General features: G+C 38.3%; 1 protein-coding gene across 2 annotated transcripts in view; it reads right to left on the bottom strand.

The window, feature by feature from the left end:
• Positions 1-3,208: 3,208 nt before the first annotated feature.
• The window catches only part of Slc5a12 (solute carrier family 5 member 12), a 44,773-nt gene continuing 28,518 nt past the window's right edge, over positions 3,209-19,463 (bottom strand). Inside the window, exons 10-15 of one of the 2 annotated variants that reach the window (XM_041679216.1) lie at positions 15,630-15,700; positions 11,770-11,784; positions 9,980-10,221; positions 9,184-9,287; positions 5,106-5,233; positions 3,209-3,355 (exon numbers count right to left, since the gene is read on the bottom strand). In XM_041679216.1, coding sequence (XP_041535150.1) covers positions 3,209-3,355; positions 5,106-5,233; positions 9,184-9,287; positions 9,980-10,221; positions 11,770-11,784; positions 15,630-15,700 — 707 coding nt within the window. Of the gene's footprint in view, positions 3,356-5,105; positions 5,234-9,183; positions 9,288-9,979; positions 10,222-11,381; positions 11,469-11,769; positions 11,785-15,629; positions 15,701-19,463 lie in introns of both variants that reach the window. The other variant, XM_041679217.1, reaches the window with a different exon arrangement.

Raw genomic sequence — 19,463 nt, 5'->3', positions numbered from 1 at the left:
TGTCAGAATGGCTAAAGTCAAAAACACCAATGATAGCCTGTGCTGGAGAGGTTGTGGAGGAAGGGGTACCCTCATCCATTGCTGGTGGGAATGCAATCTTGTGCAACCACTGTGGAAATCAGTGTTTCGGTTTCTCAGGAAATTCGGGATCAACCTACCCCTGGACCCAGCAATACCACTCTTGGGAATATACCCAAGAGATGCCCTATCATATGACAAAAGCATTTGTTCAACTATGTTCATAGCAGTATTATTTGTAATAGCCAAAACCTGGAAACAATCTAGATGCCCTTCACTGGAGGAATGGATGAAGAAAGTATGGAATATATACACACTAGAGTACTACGCTGCAGTAAAAAACAATGACTCCTACTGCTGTTTTAAGATTCACCTTTTCTTCAGTGTGAAGTTAATTTAGCTTGCGATATTTGCTCAAAACTGACAATTACAAATACAAGGCATAATAAACCACCATTTGTTTTGTTTTCTGTAAAGAACTTATGGCTCTTTATGATGGGGGGGGGGGTTGATCTCATGTTTAGGAATGTAAGACTTTTAACAATGTTTTATGAATAACATAAAAAAACTAGTGCTTGGAAATCAGGACATTATTTTTGCTTTGCAATTATGCTTGCCTCATTTGTTCTATTTTTTCACTGAACCCTAGTAACACATGTACTAAAGGAATATCTTCAAAGAGAAACAATGAAACAACCACTTAAAATGAGCATCATTTCCGTCACACTTCACAATGTAATTATTGACTTCTCTGAATGTGCCAGTCACTGGGTTAAGTCCTCATAATAATCCTATTAAATAAAAATAGTTTCTATTCATTTTAATTGGCAAGTAAACTAATATTTTTAAGACTCCCCAAATGACCAGGATAATTTGAGTCTAAGTTATTTAATTTGGATACCTTATGTCAGCCAACAACCTACACTTTTTGCTCCAAATCTTAACACGGAGCGTGTCAGTCATCTAAATAAGGTTAGTGAGATCAAGTAAAAGGGACAACCTCATTCTCACCAATGTCCACAATTATGCCTAAGAAGCACAAAGGCCAGCATCTAGTTCACCACTCTTCTCACTTCCAGAAACTCATCACTCACAGCACAATGCATTGAGACGTCTCTGGACATGCAGGAGTCCCAAGTTCAAACTGCTCCGCTGATTGTGGCCCTGTAACACCATTCCAAGCTGTAGTTTCTAGAGTAAGGGATGGAAAGGAAGGAATTCTGGGACTGGTTGAGCCTACTGACTGTGCACATTGTAGTTTTCCTCCACTTCATCACACAATTACTACAACTCCCACCCTGTGTAATATGTTTACTGTTTCCCATTACTTTTCTCTCTGTGCCTAAAGACATATTTGTTTGAATGAGTAAAAGGGAACCTCTACTCTGAATTCAAAAGGTCTTTATATTTTATCTACTTGTGCCCTGTCGTTTGTTATACAAAGAGAGACTAAGCTGTTTCTGTAATAAAATGGTTGCATATAATTTTAATTTTGTACTTTTGATAATATTCTAAAAAGTATAGACTGAAAAAAGAACAGAGATATTTTAAATATAGCTATAAGGAAAACATTTATTTAGTGAGGTAGCCTGAGTTTAACTTTTAGCAAAGTGAAAAAATCTGAGATATTTTGCATTTGTGAAATTCCATGTGAAAGTTTGCAACCCTGAAATGGCTTCCAAATCAATCACATGTGTGTTATTATGAACACACCCATAGGCATGCAAACATATCCTATAAACATTTATAAGAATTTATTTTCTTCTTCCAACAGAGTTTCACTGAATCCTCATTTGCCAAGAAACCTTTTGCATTGTAATCCCCGCTCCTCCAGAGTTTTGAAGTTATTCTCCAGAATTAAAATTGCGTAGTGCTTACATCTGATGCAGTGACTTAAGCTTGCACATGTGACATGGATTGGTTCTGTGCCTAATGAGTAAGACTTCATGGTTAATTATCTCTGCTCTGAATAGTGAGCTCCTCGCAAGGTTCCTTTACAATATGTAAGCTTCCCTCACACCTATAAAGGGTGCTTTCCTTTTTCTTCAGCTTAGACATTAGACTCTCAACTTCTGGGTAAGCAAGCACAGAGGTTTTTGTTTTTTTCACTAAAAAAAAAAAAAGTTTGAATTTTTTACTATGTGTTGGTGTGTGTGTGTGTGTGTGTGTGTGTGTGTGTGTCTGTGTGTCTGTGTGTGTCTGTGTGGCTATGTGCCCACGGATGTGAATGCCAATGAAAATCACAAATACCATATTCTCTGAAGCTGGAATTATAGGCATCCATAAGCTTGGGAAATTACCACATGTCTCCCGACTGCAGAGCCATCTTTCTAGCTCCGAATTTATTATTTTAAAGTGATATACATGATGAAGAAACACTTCTAAAAGAGCACAAAGCTAATAGTGTATTTATGTAAGGTTTACCACTGGGAAGACTGATTTTTCTCATATCACACAATTATCCTCAAAGTTTAATCATAACAGCTTTAGCAGAAGGAACACTAACAAAACACATAAAGAAAGCAGTGTGAGGATAGTAGCAGAAGTTAAGTGTTCTAGCTGTGGCCCCATGGATAGCATAAATACATTTATCTGTCTATATATGTGTAAGACATGTGGTTGGAGATGACATTATGATGGTTGTATCAGCCATGTCAGAGAAGATTGAATATGCAGATTCCCCTTTATATTTTGTCTCTACCTCCACCGTAATATTTTGATTGTTAAAACTTTGAAATGTAGACTAGGGTCAATAGTCAGGTAGGTATATTGAAGGAACAAGGCCCTGTGTTTAGTTTTCAGCACCAAAACCAAACATAAACCTATAAACAAGCAACAAAGCCTGAGATTTAATCTGACAGGAAACGAAATAACAAAGGCTCCTTGCATAATGATACAACTCCGTTCTAAATTGGTTATGGCATCAGGCACTTCTGGCATTGGCTAATTTTTTTTCTCCTCTGAATTTGGGGCTTTCCAAAGAACATCCTGAGAAATGGTCTTATCATTTCTATCAGTATAAATAGGTAATGGACAACTTTATTTCTGAAATATTCTGTACACAATTCTACAACAGGAAGAAGTGACATGAAATATGTGTGTTGTATGTGGTGTATGTGTGTTTGTGTGGTTGGTGTGTGTGAGAGAGAAAGAGATGGGGGAGAGAGTATTATCAGTTGCATGTATTTTCTTAGAAATGAGTGGTCTTCTCCTTCACACTGTTGCTTTTGTCCTCGGGGTTGTAGCCTGGAATCTGGGCCAGGCTTTCTTGCTTGAGTCCATTCTGTAGGGCAGATTCAACCCCCTGTTTCCTGGCATTGCCACTGTCAAGGTAATCCTGAGGAATGTGGAAAGACACGTGTTAAAAGGCAGTCTTGACAGGTTTAAAACCAACTCAAGGTATATTGTGTACCTGCTGCACGTTTATGAAGGATGAACAAGATAGCTTTGCATTCATTTCTACTTTCCTTCAACAGCTTTCACACTCCTCCCACTGTTCAAAACATCCAAAAGCATATCCTACCTCCCTCCTGAAGAGGCTCAATATTGCCTAGCTCTTCTGTTGTTCCTCCGCTTGCTCCATTGTCAGTCAGTGTAGTTTACTTAGAGCTCAAGCTGCTCATTAGAGGTCCTGACTGATGAGAACGCAACTCTCAGAAGTCTCTATTGGTCTAGCATAAATGTACTTCTGGGGCATAAAGAAGCTAAGCAAGTTTGTTGCATTTTGTTCCATCTTTAACTGTAATTTTCCACCAATATTTATAGTTGTTATGATTTGAATATCAAGTGCTTCTTAGTTTCACTTCAGCTGGTGGTGCTGTGAAAAAGATTGTGACCTAGGAAGTGGGGCACAGCTGAAAGAATGAAGTCACTAGAGGCTTTCCTTATGGGCACTATGTTTCTCAGACTCCTGCCTATATTCCCTTTCCTTCTGTTTCATTTCCACTGCAAGATGAACAGCCTCCTTTTTCATATGTCCCCATTAACCTCCTAATCTGTCCAAATGCATGGAACAAAGCAATCATGGATAAACCCTTTGAAATGGTGTGCCAAAACCATGCCAAAACAAAACAAACAACAAACCAAAACTCCTCCTTTGAGACAGTCTGTCAGGAATTTTGGTAAGAGATAACAGGCAAAAATAACTAATATAATATCCTAGAGAATTAGAAAGTTGTGTCTATGTCATTCTGTTTTATCTTCTTCTTTAGCTCTCAAGTAATGAAAGCTAAACAAAAGGAAAATGAGACTCTGAGCCGGGGGTAGACCCAAGGCAGGCCGACTCTCAAACTCATCATCTCACCTATCACATTGGACTGTGTGTGGTATTTCATTCTTTTCCTAAACTGTATTTTTCTATTTCTTTCCTGGAACTCAATTCTCCAGGATTAAAGACTCTTTGGAAACTAATCACTTGCAGTGTAACTTTCCAGTCATGAAGCATATTTACCTATCAATACATGCACTTAGAAGATCATCAGCTCTGGGACTCTGGAGGCAAAATCTCTATCTTTCTAGCTGTTGACATTTACTGCCTTCCATCCTTACAGCCCTTTCCCTCTCAACTGTTGCGAGGGGGAGGAAGTGCACTCCCAGAAGCGGAAGGGCACTTCCAGTAGTGGAGTGGAACAAGAGCTCCCCTCCCTCTAAGCCAAAGCCTGTTTTAAGAAGCTCATGCAATTTTGTCTACTTCCCTCAGCCAAGAGGATAACTATATGTTTTTCCTTGATGAGACGCAAAGGACAATGGCACGGGGTTTTGATCCTGCTTAATGTGCTGGCTTGGTGGGAGCCTAGCCAGTTTGGATGTTCACCTTCCTAGATATGGACGGAGGGGGGAGGACCTAGGACTTACCACAGGGCAGGGAACCCTGACTGCTCTTTGGACTGGAGAGGGAGGGGGAGAGGAGTGGGGGGAGGGGGAGAAGGGTGGGAGGAGGGGGAGAAGGGTGGGAGGAGGGGGAGAAGGGTGGGAGGAGGGGGAGGGAAATGGGAGGCTGGGAGGAGGTGGAAACTTGTTTTTTATTTCTCCTTTTCTCAATAATAATAATAATAATAATAATAAAAGAAGCTCATGCGTCGACTCACCTGCTCTGTTTTCTGCTCATGCTGAACTCCACACCAGCACAGAGTTTTGCATTTCTTAGACCAAAAGCAAAATAGATTGCAAACTGGTCTTATTAAAAGTGGATCCACATCTTCGCCTCTTTGCTTGCCTATTAAGAAAAGGGAAATGGATTAAATGGCTTCAGCCCTGCAGGCTTTCCATTTCAGCATAAGCATATCAACTTGAGGATGGGTTATTTCTTAACAAAGCCAAAAGTCAAGCTTCAGAGGTGAATCTATAGAAATCGGTAGACTGTTGAATGAGTTGAGAGTTAGAAGTTATAAATTCAAAAGTTGTCAGGTCAAGAAAGTTCAGGCCCACCCGGCCGGAAGGTCCCCAGAAGGGAGTGCAGGGCACCTCCAGCTCCTGCTGCAGGGGCTTCTTTGTTCCACACCACCTGCCCCCCACCCAAGTTCGCCCTTTTGTTTGTAAGGTCCTTGGACTTCCAGGAGTCCCTGTTCCTGTGCTGAGGAGATCCATCCAGATGGGTGAGTGTGTGCCATCCAGGGAATGGAGCACAGGGCCCCTCAAGCTCCTGCTGCAGGGGCTTCTTTGTTACACATGACCCTGCCTCCCCAAAGCCTGCCCTATTGTCTGAGAAGTCCTTGGCCCAGGAACAGTTCCTACTCCTGCACTGAGGCTATCCACCCAGAGGGGTGAGTGTGCACCCACCCAGCCGGAGGGGAGTGCAGGGCACCTCCAACTCTTGCTTCAGGGGCTTCTTTGTTACTCATGACCCTGACCTCCCCTCAAGTTTGCCCTTTTGTCTGTAGGGTCCTTGGACTTCCAGGAGTCCATGTTGCTGTGCTGAGGAGATCCATCCAGACAGGTGAGTGTGTGCCATCCCAGGGTGGGACAGATGGTCTGGAAACAGAGCAGAGGGCCTTTCTATCTCCTGCAGCATGGGCTTCTTTGTTCCACACGACCCTGCCTCCCCCGAGCCTGCCCTATTGTCTGTGAGGTCCTTGGCCCAGAAACAGTTCCTATTCATGCACTGAGGAGATCCACCCAGAGAATCAGTCACAGCAAAGAAAAAAAGCTGGTTCTTGGAGAAAATCAACAAGATTGACAAACCCCTATCCAAACTAATCAAACGGCAGAGAGAGAATACACAAATTAACAAGATCAGAAATGAAAAGGGGGACAAAACCACAGTCATAGAGGAAATTTGGAGAATCATTAGATCTTACTACAAAAGCTTGTATGCCACAAAATTGGAAAATGTGAAAGAAATTGACATTTTTTTAGATAAGTACCATATACCAAAATTAAACCACGACTAGGTGAACAATTTAAATAGACCTGTAAGTCACGAGGAATTAGAAGCTGTCATCAAAAACCCCCCTACCAAGAAAAGGCGCAGGACCAGATGGTTTCAATGCAGAATTCTAACAGAACTTCCAAGAAGAGCTGATACCTATACTCCTTAATGTGTTTCACAAAATAGAAACAGAAGAGTCATTGTCAAACTCCTTTTATGAAGCTACAGTTACCCTGATACCAAAACTACACAATGACTCAACCAAGAAAGAGAATTACAGGCCAATCTCACTCATGCACATCGATGCAAAAATTCTCAATAAAATACTTGGAAACCAAATCCAAAAACACATAAAAAATATCTATTATGATCAAATAGGCTTCATCCCAGAGATGCAGGGCTGGTTCAACATGAAAATCTATCAATGTAATCCATAATATAAATAAACTGAAAGAAAAAAAAAACCATATGAACACTTCATTAGAGGCTGAAAAAGCATTTGATAAAATTCAACACGCCTTTTGATAAAGGTTTTGGAGAGACTAGGGATACGAGGTTCATTCCTAAATAAAATAAAAGCAATATACAACAAGCTGACAGCTAACATCAAATTAAATGGAAAGAAACTTAAAGCCATTCCACTAAAATCAGGAACAAGACAAAGCTGTCCACTCTCTCCATACCTCTTCAATATAGCGCTTGAAGTTTTAGCAACAGAAATAAGACAACATAAGGAAATCAAGGGGATTCAAATTGGAAAGGAAGAAGTTAAACTTTCATTATTTGCAGATGATATGATAATGTACATAAGCGACCCCAAAAACTCTACCAAAGAACTCTTACAGCTGATAAACACCTTTAGTAATGTAGCAGGTTACAAGATCAACTCCAAAAAATCAGTAGCCCTCCAATACACAAAGAACAAAGAAGCAGAGAGGGAAATCAGAGAAACATCACCTTTCATGATAGCCACAAATAGAATAAAGTATCTTGGGGTAACTCTAACCAAGGAAGTGAAAGATCTATTTGACAAGAACTTTAAGTCTGTGAAGAAAGAAATTAAAGAGAAAACCAGAAAATAAAAGGATCTTCCATGCTCTTGGATTGGGAGGATCAACATAATAAAAATGGCAATTCTACCAAAAGCAATCTATAGATACAATGCAATCCCCATCAAAATCCCAACAAAATTCCAACAGGGCAGGGTACCCTGACTTCTCTTAGGACTGGAGAGGGACGGGGAGAGGGAGAGGAGGGAGTGGGAGGTAAATGGGAGGAGGTGGAAACTTTTAATAAATAATTAAATTAATAAAAAGAAAGTTCAGGACTATAAAGTTAAATGGTAATAACATATTCATTTGAAAATATTCCTCTAGTAGTAAATATGTAGGAAGTATACTTTCTTCCTCAGTTTTATCTGTTATATATTTACAGAATCATCTATGCTGGTATTTATAAAATTAGAAACATCATTTTTATTGTTTTTTTTCTCTTTCATCACAGCATCAGCATCTTCTACAGTCCTGCCAGTCTATCTAGACTGTCCTTCTCTAAGGTCCTGCCAGTCAATCTAGACTGTCCTCACATTTCATTTCTGATCTTTAAAAATACCAGTTCCATCCCTTTAAATCCTACTGAGGAACAAGTCAGACTGATATTTTTACTACGATGTAAAAGCTAATGAGGCCATCATTCTGAAATTTTTGCAAATTTTCTGTCCAGTCAAACTAGTGCAAATATCCTGTCCCACAGAATGCAGGTAAGGATGAGAGCCAATCCATCCAGAGGTCCCTGGAAGAAGCATTATTGTAAGAGTTAAACACATTTATTAGATTCCTTCTATGAGACTGATGTTATGTCTCACTAAAATTTTGTGCCTGTCCAATATTTTGAAGTTCAAATAACATGTTCCACAGTATTATATCAGTCTGTCAAAAAATGTTTTACTTAATAGAATTCTAATGAAATTGATATTTGTTAATTAGTGCCTTCCATAGAATAGGTATATTTGACTCATATATTGTTGATAAGGAACTTTATATTCTGCATCAAAGAATTTAATTCAAAACGAACCCATAGATATTTATCTGCATTAATGTTTATGTATTCCCATAGAGGCCAGAAAAGGATATCAGATATTCTAGAACTGAAGTTATAGACATTAGTGAGCTGCAGTGTGGGTGCTGGGAATTGAACTTGGGTCCTCTGGAAGAGCAACCTTTGCTTATAATCACTTCATCTATCTCTCCAGCACCTACTATCAATACTTTTATTGCAACTTTGGTTCCCTTTCGTACAAAGAAAAGCAATTTTGTGCCAAGGTATTGACCCTATGAGAACAGTGTAAAGCATAATTTATATATACTTCATCCCTTACTTTTCCCCATTGTAGTCACCATGCACAGTACACAAACTTCAAAGCCCTACATTAAAACCCTACAAAGATAGGATTACGTTGGAAGTCAGGTGAAAAACACTTAATGTTAATCTTCCTTTATAACTGATGCTACAAAGAACTTTTATACACAGGTATGATGGTAGAATATGTTTCAAAATACCTTACCTATTTTCTGATTGTTAAACAGACACACAGACAGACAGACAAACATACAACAAGAGAGGGCGGGACAGACAGAGAGAGACAGAGAAAAAGATCAACTTAGAAACTTGAGACAGTATATGAATCTCTTAGAGAAGAGGACTTTTTGTGGTAGACTCAGAAGCAAATCTGTGAGGCTACCATGTAGTCAACAACTTCATGAAATAACCCCCCAAAGAGAGGACTCCAGATAACCCACCTGTCAGGAAGCTGATGATTAGCCCAGCAGCTACACATCCCAGAAAGCCCACAGCACTAAAGTAAAGGTAGGAGAGTGAGTACCATGTGTCAGCAAGGGCAGGTCTGTGGAGAAAAACAGCACAGGGCATCAACTCTGTTCATCATTCAAAAATAAAAACTCATGACTTAGGATACAATTGCTTCGCTGCACACTCTGGGTTCTGGCATCCCTTAAAACTCCAAACTTAATACTTGATTCTTTAATGAAAAAAATTAGGAGCTAGCTTTTCTTTTCATCCCAGATTTACATATATAGAAAGAGATAGAAAGACAGATAGACAGAAAGACAGACAGACAGATGGATAGATAGAGAAATTTTTCAATGAGGGCAATGTCTTTCATTCCTTTTCATTTATTTACTATTCAATTGTTAATTAACTCCAGAGTCACTGGAAAGAAGGTGACAGACCCTTGTCTATGTGTATGAACTAACAAAAAATCTCAAAAGGGACTTTTCAGTGCTATTTATGGAATAGCAGCAGAAATTTAGAGATGACACAAAAATGCAGCCTTCATATACCTTCCACTAAGATCATGACTCCTGATCTGTTCTTCAATCCTCCAAGATAGTATTTAAACTCTTGTCTACCTAAAGGCAGAGGAAGCGCGATCTGCAGAACTCTGTTTAGCCTTGCACATTACCTGTCTTTGCCAAGCACTTCCAGATGATCAAGGACTAGCTCATCAAATTATCTCTGACAGAGGTCTACCTTGACCTACTTTGGGACTTGGTACAATTTTTAAAGTCAACATACCTGCTGGAAAGCTGTGGACCTACTGTTGCTGTTATATTTGTTTGGACACACTGTTCTATTGATAGAGGTAAGGGTAATGTCTTAGACACTGGTGCAGGGTAAATAAAAGACCCGATGGCCACCCAAAATGACAATGTGATTCCAGCAATGAGGCCTCCTAGTGCACCCTTGGAGAAAAAGAGAACATAATAAGAAATTAAACAAAGCTTTTTTGCAAAAATATTGGTATAAGGTGTAATGTACTGCAGAATTGTTCATCTCAAATCTTGGCCATGCACACTGGAAGCACCTCAAACTGTCTTCATTTCAACATTCAGAAAGCAGATATATTTACTTACTTGTTTAATTACTTATTCATTCACTTATTTTAAGTGCTAGGTATGAATTCTAGGGTCTTGTGCATGCTAGGCACGTTCTTTGTCACTGAATCATAACCTCCAGTCCTATGAAATGATTTTTAAGTGAGTTGCACCTTGAGTAAATTTTTTTCTGCCTTTGATTTGTTCCTTCTTTTTATTTGAAAATAAGGTGAAACCATAATATATCTAGTGAGTTTCAGAAGCTATGGAACTCTTTAAGCAATGTAGTTATTTTTTATTGACAGATAATGTACAGAAAGTCTGACTGCTGTTCCATGAATTAAAAGAGATTCTTGCTTGTCTACGCTTTCAATGTCGACTAACCACCAATTGGTTTGCTTTTTCCTGGGAATGGCAACTTCTCCCACTCTCACTAGTTGAGGCCTTGTGGTCCTTCCCTGTCCACATTGGCATGTCTATTACTGTTGTCATTATATTGTTTTCTACTAAGAACTTGCATAGTTAGTGAATAGATACAGTCTTTTGACTGTTTGGTTTTAGTGACTAGGTGTTACCTCAAATTATAATTGAACAACATAATATTTTCATAAACCTAAATACTACAGAAGTGATTTTGACTTTGTTCTCCTATAAGATTACAGAAGAATTTCTACAGATTGAAAGTAAAAATTCTAAATGGTTTTAGAATAAAACTTACAATAACAAATTTTCTTCTGATGTCTACATACCACAGAGTCTACCTACATCTATCTGAAGTCATAGCAAAGGAAGTACCAGAGGTAATAGTATTGCTGGCTTGTCCATTCTATGTATTAATCATTCAGCATATGACCATTAAAGGCTGCCTCTCCTTTATTTGTCTTTTGCTTGTAAACAAGTTTCAGTGTCATCTTATATAGGAGGGCCTAGGTACCATTTAAGTTCATACCTATGTATATGTGTGTGTTTGTAAAATAGAAATACAGATAACATGAATTCTTTGGATTTTTTTTCTGGCAAAAACAAAGAGCTTTCCCAAGCAGAGGTGAAAAGAGATAGAAAATGAAAAGAACTTGATTTGGAGAAAACTACATAATCCTTACCTTCCAGTTCACAAAAGGGAACACGATACCAAGAGTGAACAAACCTAGCATTGGTCCCCCACACATGCCAAGGATGCTGAGGGCAGCCTGTAGAAAAAAGCAAACCAGATAAGCCTAACAATTCCACTGCCTCTGTAGCTTACCCTGACATCCCCGTTCCTTCCTTGAACCTTGAATGAACTTGAGCTCCATTTATTAACCATGTATTTTCCTTTAAAAAAAGCTATGTATGTATATGTGTGCATGTGTGTGTATATATATACAATTAAATGTCCATATCTCTATGCATATGCTTAGAAAATATCAATCCAGGTAACTTGCCTTTATTGGAGCTACTTTAACTTGTTAAAACACCAAAAGGACTTTTTTTTCTTTTCACTTGCCTAACATGCACAATCCCTGGGTCTAATTTCCAGCACCATAGACATTATTTTGTTTGTTGGTTAAGGAATTTACTGGATCAATGCATCTATATCTTATTTGTCATATCCTAAGTGGCTCATCAGCTCTTTAACTTGGTTTGAAATTTTCCATCATTTAGATTGTAGCAATTATCTAGATCCAACCCTTGCTACCCTACCCAAACCACTTCTGAGGCAATGAAGAATTTTTCAGTATTTGGAAAACTTTAGAGAGGCCACCAAGAACCCCATACATCCTCCTTTTTATTTCTTTTTACATTTATGGATCCATTTCTTTTGGATACTGAGAAATTGTTTAATAAAGCATTTCAATATCAATTATCCCTTAAATGACTGATCCAAATGAACTGGCTTAGAGTTTATGGAATATCTATAGTATAAACATAAGTAAAGACAGGCTTCCTGAAGTCTCTATAGCTGTGCACATGTAAGTGTATGGGTAACATAAGAGAAAAATAGCAGTTTGGCAAGACTGAAAAGGTGTGTTTTCAGCGTGAAGACTCTGAGACCTTCTAAGAGCTGGGAATACAAATTCACTGGATGAATGAGAGTGTATACATGAACACATGCATGTGCAACACACATAAAACTACTTTCCCTGCAGCACTTTCTATATCTGTGTAAGCAGCATGGGCATATTACATCAGGAGCCAAGCTTTAGAATGCTCCCAAGATCTTATAAAGGTTTGTCTGCCAGATGTCGCCCATGTGTCAGTCGGTCAGGAAGATCCACCTGGCAACTCCAGACACTGGCTCATCTAATCCTCACACTCACCGTTCAGGAACAGTAACCAAAATTTGTAGAAAAGAAGCTTGGGGCTAACAGAAACACATTCAAGTCTATTTTCATTTACCATACAAGGCAAAGGAATCTTCTCATTTCTTTCAGTTATAATATAAAGTCTTTTCCAGAGATATGAGCTATAATATATCATTATGATTGTGTGGTGGCCTGAATAAAAATGGCTCTCAGAGACCCAAAGGAGGTGGCACTATTAGGAGGTGTGGCCTTGTTGTTGTAGGTGTGACTTTGTTGGAGGAGGGGTGTCATTAGGGCATGGGCTTTGAAGTTTTAGAAGCCTGAGCTATGCCAAATATGATATTCTCTTTTCCTGATATCTGTGGATCCAGATGTTGAACTATAGGCTCCTTCTCCAACACCATGTTGTATGTATGCTACCATGCTTCCTGTCATGTCTATAATGGACTAAACCTCTGAACCGTAAGCCAGTCCAATTAAATGTTTTCTATTATAAGGGTTGCTGTGGTCTTGGTTTCGCTTCACAGCAATAAAGTCCTAACTTAAACAGATTGCTTTTTCAGGTTCATCTTCAAAGAATTCAACCGCTACTACATAATTGATAAGACAGGGCCATGTGCAATTAAGTTGCTTTTCCCCTGACTTCAGTTATTTAATATTTGTTTCACTCCTTTGCTGGTGGTAGAATTAATTCATCATTGGTGTGGCAGTTGCATTTTGAAGGTTATTACATGGTATCATGAGAATATTCAATAAAATACTAAAGACATTTATCTCCCTTTGAAGCAGGGGTAGTGGAATAAAGACAAACTTGCAATGTCTTATGCCTCAGAGCAAAAAGCAACAGAAAATCAATCCAAGAGTTTCAGTTTTTACAATATATATTAACATGCTCTGTGCATGATTTTGTAGTCTACAATGACAAGCAACTTTCATTTTTACCTTCTTTTTGTTGTCATTTTGCATCTGTTATTGGAGGCGAGCTCAAAGCTTGTCTAACTTGGGTTCTACTTCAATGCCTAGAACCCATCTGAGCTTCTCCTATAAATAGAGGACAGAGTCCAGGAGTTTGTGCTTTAGGACTGAAGCTGCTGATGACTTGGGAATGGCATTTAGCTGCACTGTACATGGCTTGCTTAAAATATAAGAAAGGATCTCATCATAACCACTTCCTGAACTGTTTTCTGGTGAAGACTTAAGGTGCACTCCAAAAGAAATTCAGAGACGTGTTTGAGTATTGTGTCCTGTATTAGGAGTGGACCTGAACTGTCCCCTACTCTAACTGTATTTGTCAGTGCTGTGCCCTTTTAGGGAGCTTTGATTTCTGTAGCATAACTTCTGAATGCCAGAGAGTTGAAATAAAAACATGTCCTCAAATTGTTCTACCCCTTAGCAGAATTCCAGGTGGGCAACATCATATTGTGTAGAAAGACACCTTGCACCATTGTAACTCTCAGGGCTCTTAAAGACTGTTGAATTTTAATCATAATAATTCTTATCTTTACTTCCTTAGTTTCAGTATCTTTCTAAATTTTTCATGTTTACTTAGTTCAAATGTGACATAAGTGAATGTCAGAATGTGGAGCATAAGAAATGAACAATAGATCCAAAAACAGAAAAGCAAAGAGCCACAAATCAACAGTGCCCCCAGGAAGCTCTCCATGGCCCTCCTCACAGAAAGAGCTTTCCTACTCTCATCTGATCCCTCCACAAATCCTCAAGCACACCATTTCAAGTTTGTCGGACTTCCCACAGCCTTCAGGACACTGCTATGCGCTTGATCTTAGGGAAGGGAACACATGTGCTTAGCGTTTTTCACATGGGAACTGACTGTGGGAATTGTATCCCTTGGAACATTTTATAGGCTGAAAGTTTTTAAGACACACTTTTTAAATTCTTACATGAAACAGTACAATATGACTTCAAAAACAAACAAAGAAAGAAAACAGCAAGCCAAAACAACCATTTAGGAAAAATTTATTTACCTTTTATGAAACTGAGAACTGTGGCCACTGGTATCACCCACAAATACATGCCATACATATATTGTGGTTTTGTGAAAAAGAAATTAACAATGGTTCTATCATTCACACTTGTGAGACTTATTTTTTGTCTGTTTTCATATATAAAATTAGAATCTGTATATTGATTTACTAAATATAACATAGGAGTGGCTTTATAGTGAAAATAATAGAAGAATTAAAATTGTTTTTATTTACTCAAATGTGGCGAAAGAAGTGAATGGATCACCATAGAGTGGTGGTTCTCCACCTTGCTAGTGCTGTGACCTTTAATTCAGTTCTTCATGTTGTGGTGACCCCCCAGCCACAAAATTATTTTCATTGCTGCTTCATAACTGCTATGGTTATGGATTGTAATGTAAATATTTTGGGGGATGGAGGGGTGCCAAAGGGGTCACAACCCACAGGTTGAGAACTACTGCCTTAGAGCTACTCACCTCACCTGAAGGACAAGATGGGAGTTTCTAGCCTGCCAGCATCTATATTGTGTGACTATGTGGCATAGACTTCAATCCAATGAAGTCAGTTGAGCCAGAATTTTCAGCTGAACAAGGACAGGGGGATGAGTCCAACTATCTTATCTCACTCTATATAGGTATTGCTTCTTTCCATAGGTCACTGGGGTTGTCCTGACCCTCTCTGGAGTCTGTCACACTTTAATTACAAATGACTTGAAATGCAAAAATCTCTCTCTCAAGAAACAGTTCATCAGTGACTCACAGTATATCCAAATTGGATGGCTTTTGTTTTTGTTTTTGTAGCAACTGATAACATAAAAACAAATAAAGTAAGCAATGGTTCAGAAGACAGAAAGATTGAGAGAACACATGTTTTATGCACTGAGAGAATAAACCCATTGCAAGTCATCCTCTTACTGCTTTCAACTTCTGAAAGCAATTTTGGTTGAAATTTTCAAGTATGTTTTGTTTGGATCTAGTGTCCATAAATATTAATATTGGGCCTTAGAGTAATAGTCAAGATATTAATTACAAAGGAAAACATGGGAAAGTTTGCTGTGAAATCAAATGTCATTTCCCTCTTCCATTACCTGCACAACACTCCCCATGAAGGATGCAACCACAGCCATGGAGGTACACAAGATACCAAACAAGAGACCTGAAAGAAAGAAATCATACAATGATTTACTTCCATGAGGTCACTCCTGAGCACCCAGCACTATATCCTACTGAAGGACTGAAGAAGGAAAACAATCTGTACACAGCAATCACAGTGTCTGCTTAGTACTTCAGTAACTGTTCCTCGGGGCAAATGGAGTTCAGGATCTAAAGATTTCTCTCTAGCATTCCAGAAGTCTGTCAAGTGAAATAACATGAATGTGGAAGGGGTCCAAGCAAATCCAAACTAATTATGTGGGTGCTAGTTCCAGGTCAGTCACTCACTAGGAATAAGCTGGACTCTGAGATACAGACAGATTGTCACCTTTTACATGGTGAATCAACATAAACATACTCAGGTTCACAGGCTCAAAAAAAAAAAAAACTGAAATCTTTTCTGGTTTTCCCTTTGGTGTTATCCACAACATCTTTATAGCCCTTAGTAATGCTATAGTATTATTACAGTTAACAATAGATTTCCTTATACAGCAACATAGGGATGTATTTGTTTCTACATCACCACAAGGAACTTCAGGTATCACAGAAGTTTGACATTTAAATCATTGTATTGTTCTAATGACTTCTAAAGAAGCTATTCTCTTTTTAAAAAATAATCATTGTTTTACACATTTCTATTTTAAAAATGCCATAAGAGTGCGTTCCTATAATAACTCATTAACAAAATAAGAAAGAGAAAGAGACAGTCAGAGATAGTAGCAGATACAGTGACAGTTTTAGTTTTAGCATTATTAATCCCTGTGATCACTGGTTTTAATAGTCAATTTGACAAAATCTAGAATCACATAGAATGGAGTCTCAATGAGGGATATTCTAGATCAAGTTGGCCCCTAGCATGTCTGTCGAGGATTATGCTAACCGCATTAATTGAGTGAGGTGGGAACCTCCTCCCACCACACACACACACACACACACACACACACACACACACACTATGGTTACCTCCAATCTCTGAATAGGGAATCCTAACTTATATGAAATGAATAAATAAGCTGGTGTATATATTCACTCTCTTTGCTCTTGGCTACAGAAGCAGCTAGCTGTTTCCAGCTCCTGCCACCTTGACATCCCTGCAATGAAGGTCAGTAAACTGTGAGCTAAAAGGAAGTTTTTCCCTTCTAAGTTGTGTTTTTTAAGTAGTTTATCCCAGAAAGGGGATGACACTAAGACAAAAAAGATCCATCCCAGCTCCTTATGTGACTCCTGGCTCAGTTTTAATGCATTCTTACTATAGGTTGGACACGTCACCAGTCACCGAGGTTATAAAGTCAGAACTTTATTCTTGGACCAAAGAGTGCACATTCTGAGAAGGGGCTACACTAAATGAATCAAAACATTCTCCAAAATTGATTCCTCAAGAATGGTACTTGTGGATTTTCTCAGTGCCGCATCAGATCCAATGATGAGACCACACAGTTGCAGAAGTAACTTCTTCCTCATACATTTCCATGAGTATCTGCTAGCAGCTGGGGATTGCACTGACACTACCCAGTCACCCTCTGGATCTCTAAATCATGTAGTGAAAAAGATCCACAGACTTCATCTAGTAAGCCAGTGTGATTATATTTAGCTAATCTTGTTCAAGGATAAATAAAAGGAAAAAGTATTAAATCATCCGACTGTCTGAGCTTATATGAGGCCACAAAGAGTAATGAATATAATGAATATTTCTGGAAATAATCTACCAAATAATCAGGAAAATATCACCTAAAAACTTTACTACCAAGAGTACATAGGCTCATTTAAACAATGAAATATGAGTATAAAGAAAAATCATATTCAATTAAAAGAACTCACAGACACTCAAGGTCCAGGACCACTTAGTTTTTATGAAATGAATTTAGATGCAATACCAAAGCATCTCAAGTAATTTGAAAAGCTTGAGAGTTGACAAATACATCTACTGAAGAATAATGAGTACATTTCTTAAAAGAATTTTACAAGACTATTACTAATTATCTCACACTGAGGCAGCCTAGGGATAAACACTGATGAACAGTAGTTGACACCCCAAATCCATGGTTTTGTTTTCTTACATTCACCTAAGCATGACTGAAGTGTAGGGAAAATAAAAATTGTACCTGTTCTGAACATATACAGACTTTACAAAATCTGGGTCACTGTGAAACTCCATTTATATGAAATTCCAGAAAAGTTAAAAATCTACATTAGAAAAAAAATTCAGGCAGTTGCTTTTCTCTGGAGGAAGCTGAGAATAGACACTGGTGAGAAAAGTAATGGGAAAACTTTCTAAGTTAATGACCATGATGATATATCTTGCTAAGCAATTGAGTTTCATAGATAGATGGATGTGTTGGCTAGTTTTATGTCAACTAAACACAAGATAGAGTCACTAGATAGGTGAGAACCTCCATTGAGATAATGCCTCGATAAAAGTGGACTGTAGATAACATGTAGGGTATTTTATTAATTAATTTATTAATTAAGTGATTGATGTGGGAGGGCTACGACCACTGTAGATGGAGCCACCACTGGGAAGGTAGGTGGTCCTAGGCTGTATAAGAATGCAGACTGAGCAAGACACAGTGAGGATGCCAGTAAGCTGTATTCTTTGACTGCTTCAGTTTCTGTTTACAGATTCCTGCCTTGTTTGATTTCCTGTCCTGAGTTTCTTCTATGATGGGCTGTGAGAAGGGAGTATAAACCAAATAAAGCCTTTCTTCCCAAATTACTACTTGTCATGGTGTTTTATCACAGCAATAGTAACTCTAGCTAGGACAATGCATTTGTCAAAATTCAACAAGTATGTATATAGCAGTTTGATTTTTCATTATATGAATTTTTATATAAAAAGCCTTGAAACATATACTAAATTCTAGCTAATACTATGCAATCTGAAATAATTTAAAAAATGAAATGGTGTTTGCAAATTACTTTTAAGAACTTTTAAGAACAGCGAAGCATAACATCAAATTAAACGGAGAGAAACTCAAACCCATCCTGCTTAACTCAGGAACACGACAAGGCTGTCCACTCTCGCCATACCTCTTCAATATAGTGCTTGAAGTTCTAGCAATAGCAATAAGACAACATAATGGGATCAAGGGGATTCGAATTGGAAAGGAAGAAGTTAAACTTTCGTTATTTGCAGATGATATGATAGTGTACATAAGCAACCCCCAAAACTCCACCAAAGAACATTTACAGCTGATAAACAGCTTTAGTAATGTGGCAGGATACAAGATCAACTCCAAAAAATCAGTCGCCCTCTTATAAACAAAGAATATGGAAGCAGAGAGGGAAATCAGAGAAGCTTCACCTTTCACGATAGCCACAAACAGCATAAAATATCTTGGGGTAACTCTAACCAAGGAAGTGAAAGATCTATTTGACAAGAACTTTAAGGCATTGAAGAAAGAAACTGAGGAGTATACCAGAAAATGGAGGTACCTCCCTTGCTCTTGGATTGGGAGGATCAACATAGTAAAAATGGCAATTCTACCTAAGGCAATTTATAGATTCAATGCAATCCCCATCAAGATCCCATCAAAATTCTTCACAGATCTGGAGAGGACAATAATCAACTTTATATGGAAAAACAAAAAACCCAGGATAGCCAAAACAATCCTATACAATAAAGGATCTTCTGGAGGCATTACCATCCCTGACTTCAAACTCCATTACAGAGCTACAGTAATGAAAACAGTGTGGTACTGGCATAAAAACAGAGAAGTCGACCAATGGAATCATATAGAAGACCCGAATTTTATCCCACAAACCTATGA

The sequence above is a fragment of the Microtus oregoni genome, unplaced genomic scaffold (assembly GCF_018167655.1).
Source record: "Microtus oregoni isolate MIOR12 unplaced genomic scaffold, Mior012 000031F_ref0000149, whole genome shotgun sequence".
Taxonomy (NCBI): Eukaryota; Metazoa; Chordata; class Mammalia; order Rodentia; family Cricetidae; genus Microtus; species Microtus oregoni.
The sequence above is the reverse complement of the archived record's forward strand: the minus strand, read 5'-3'. Positions and strand labels throughout refer to the sequence as shown.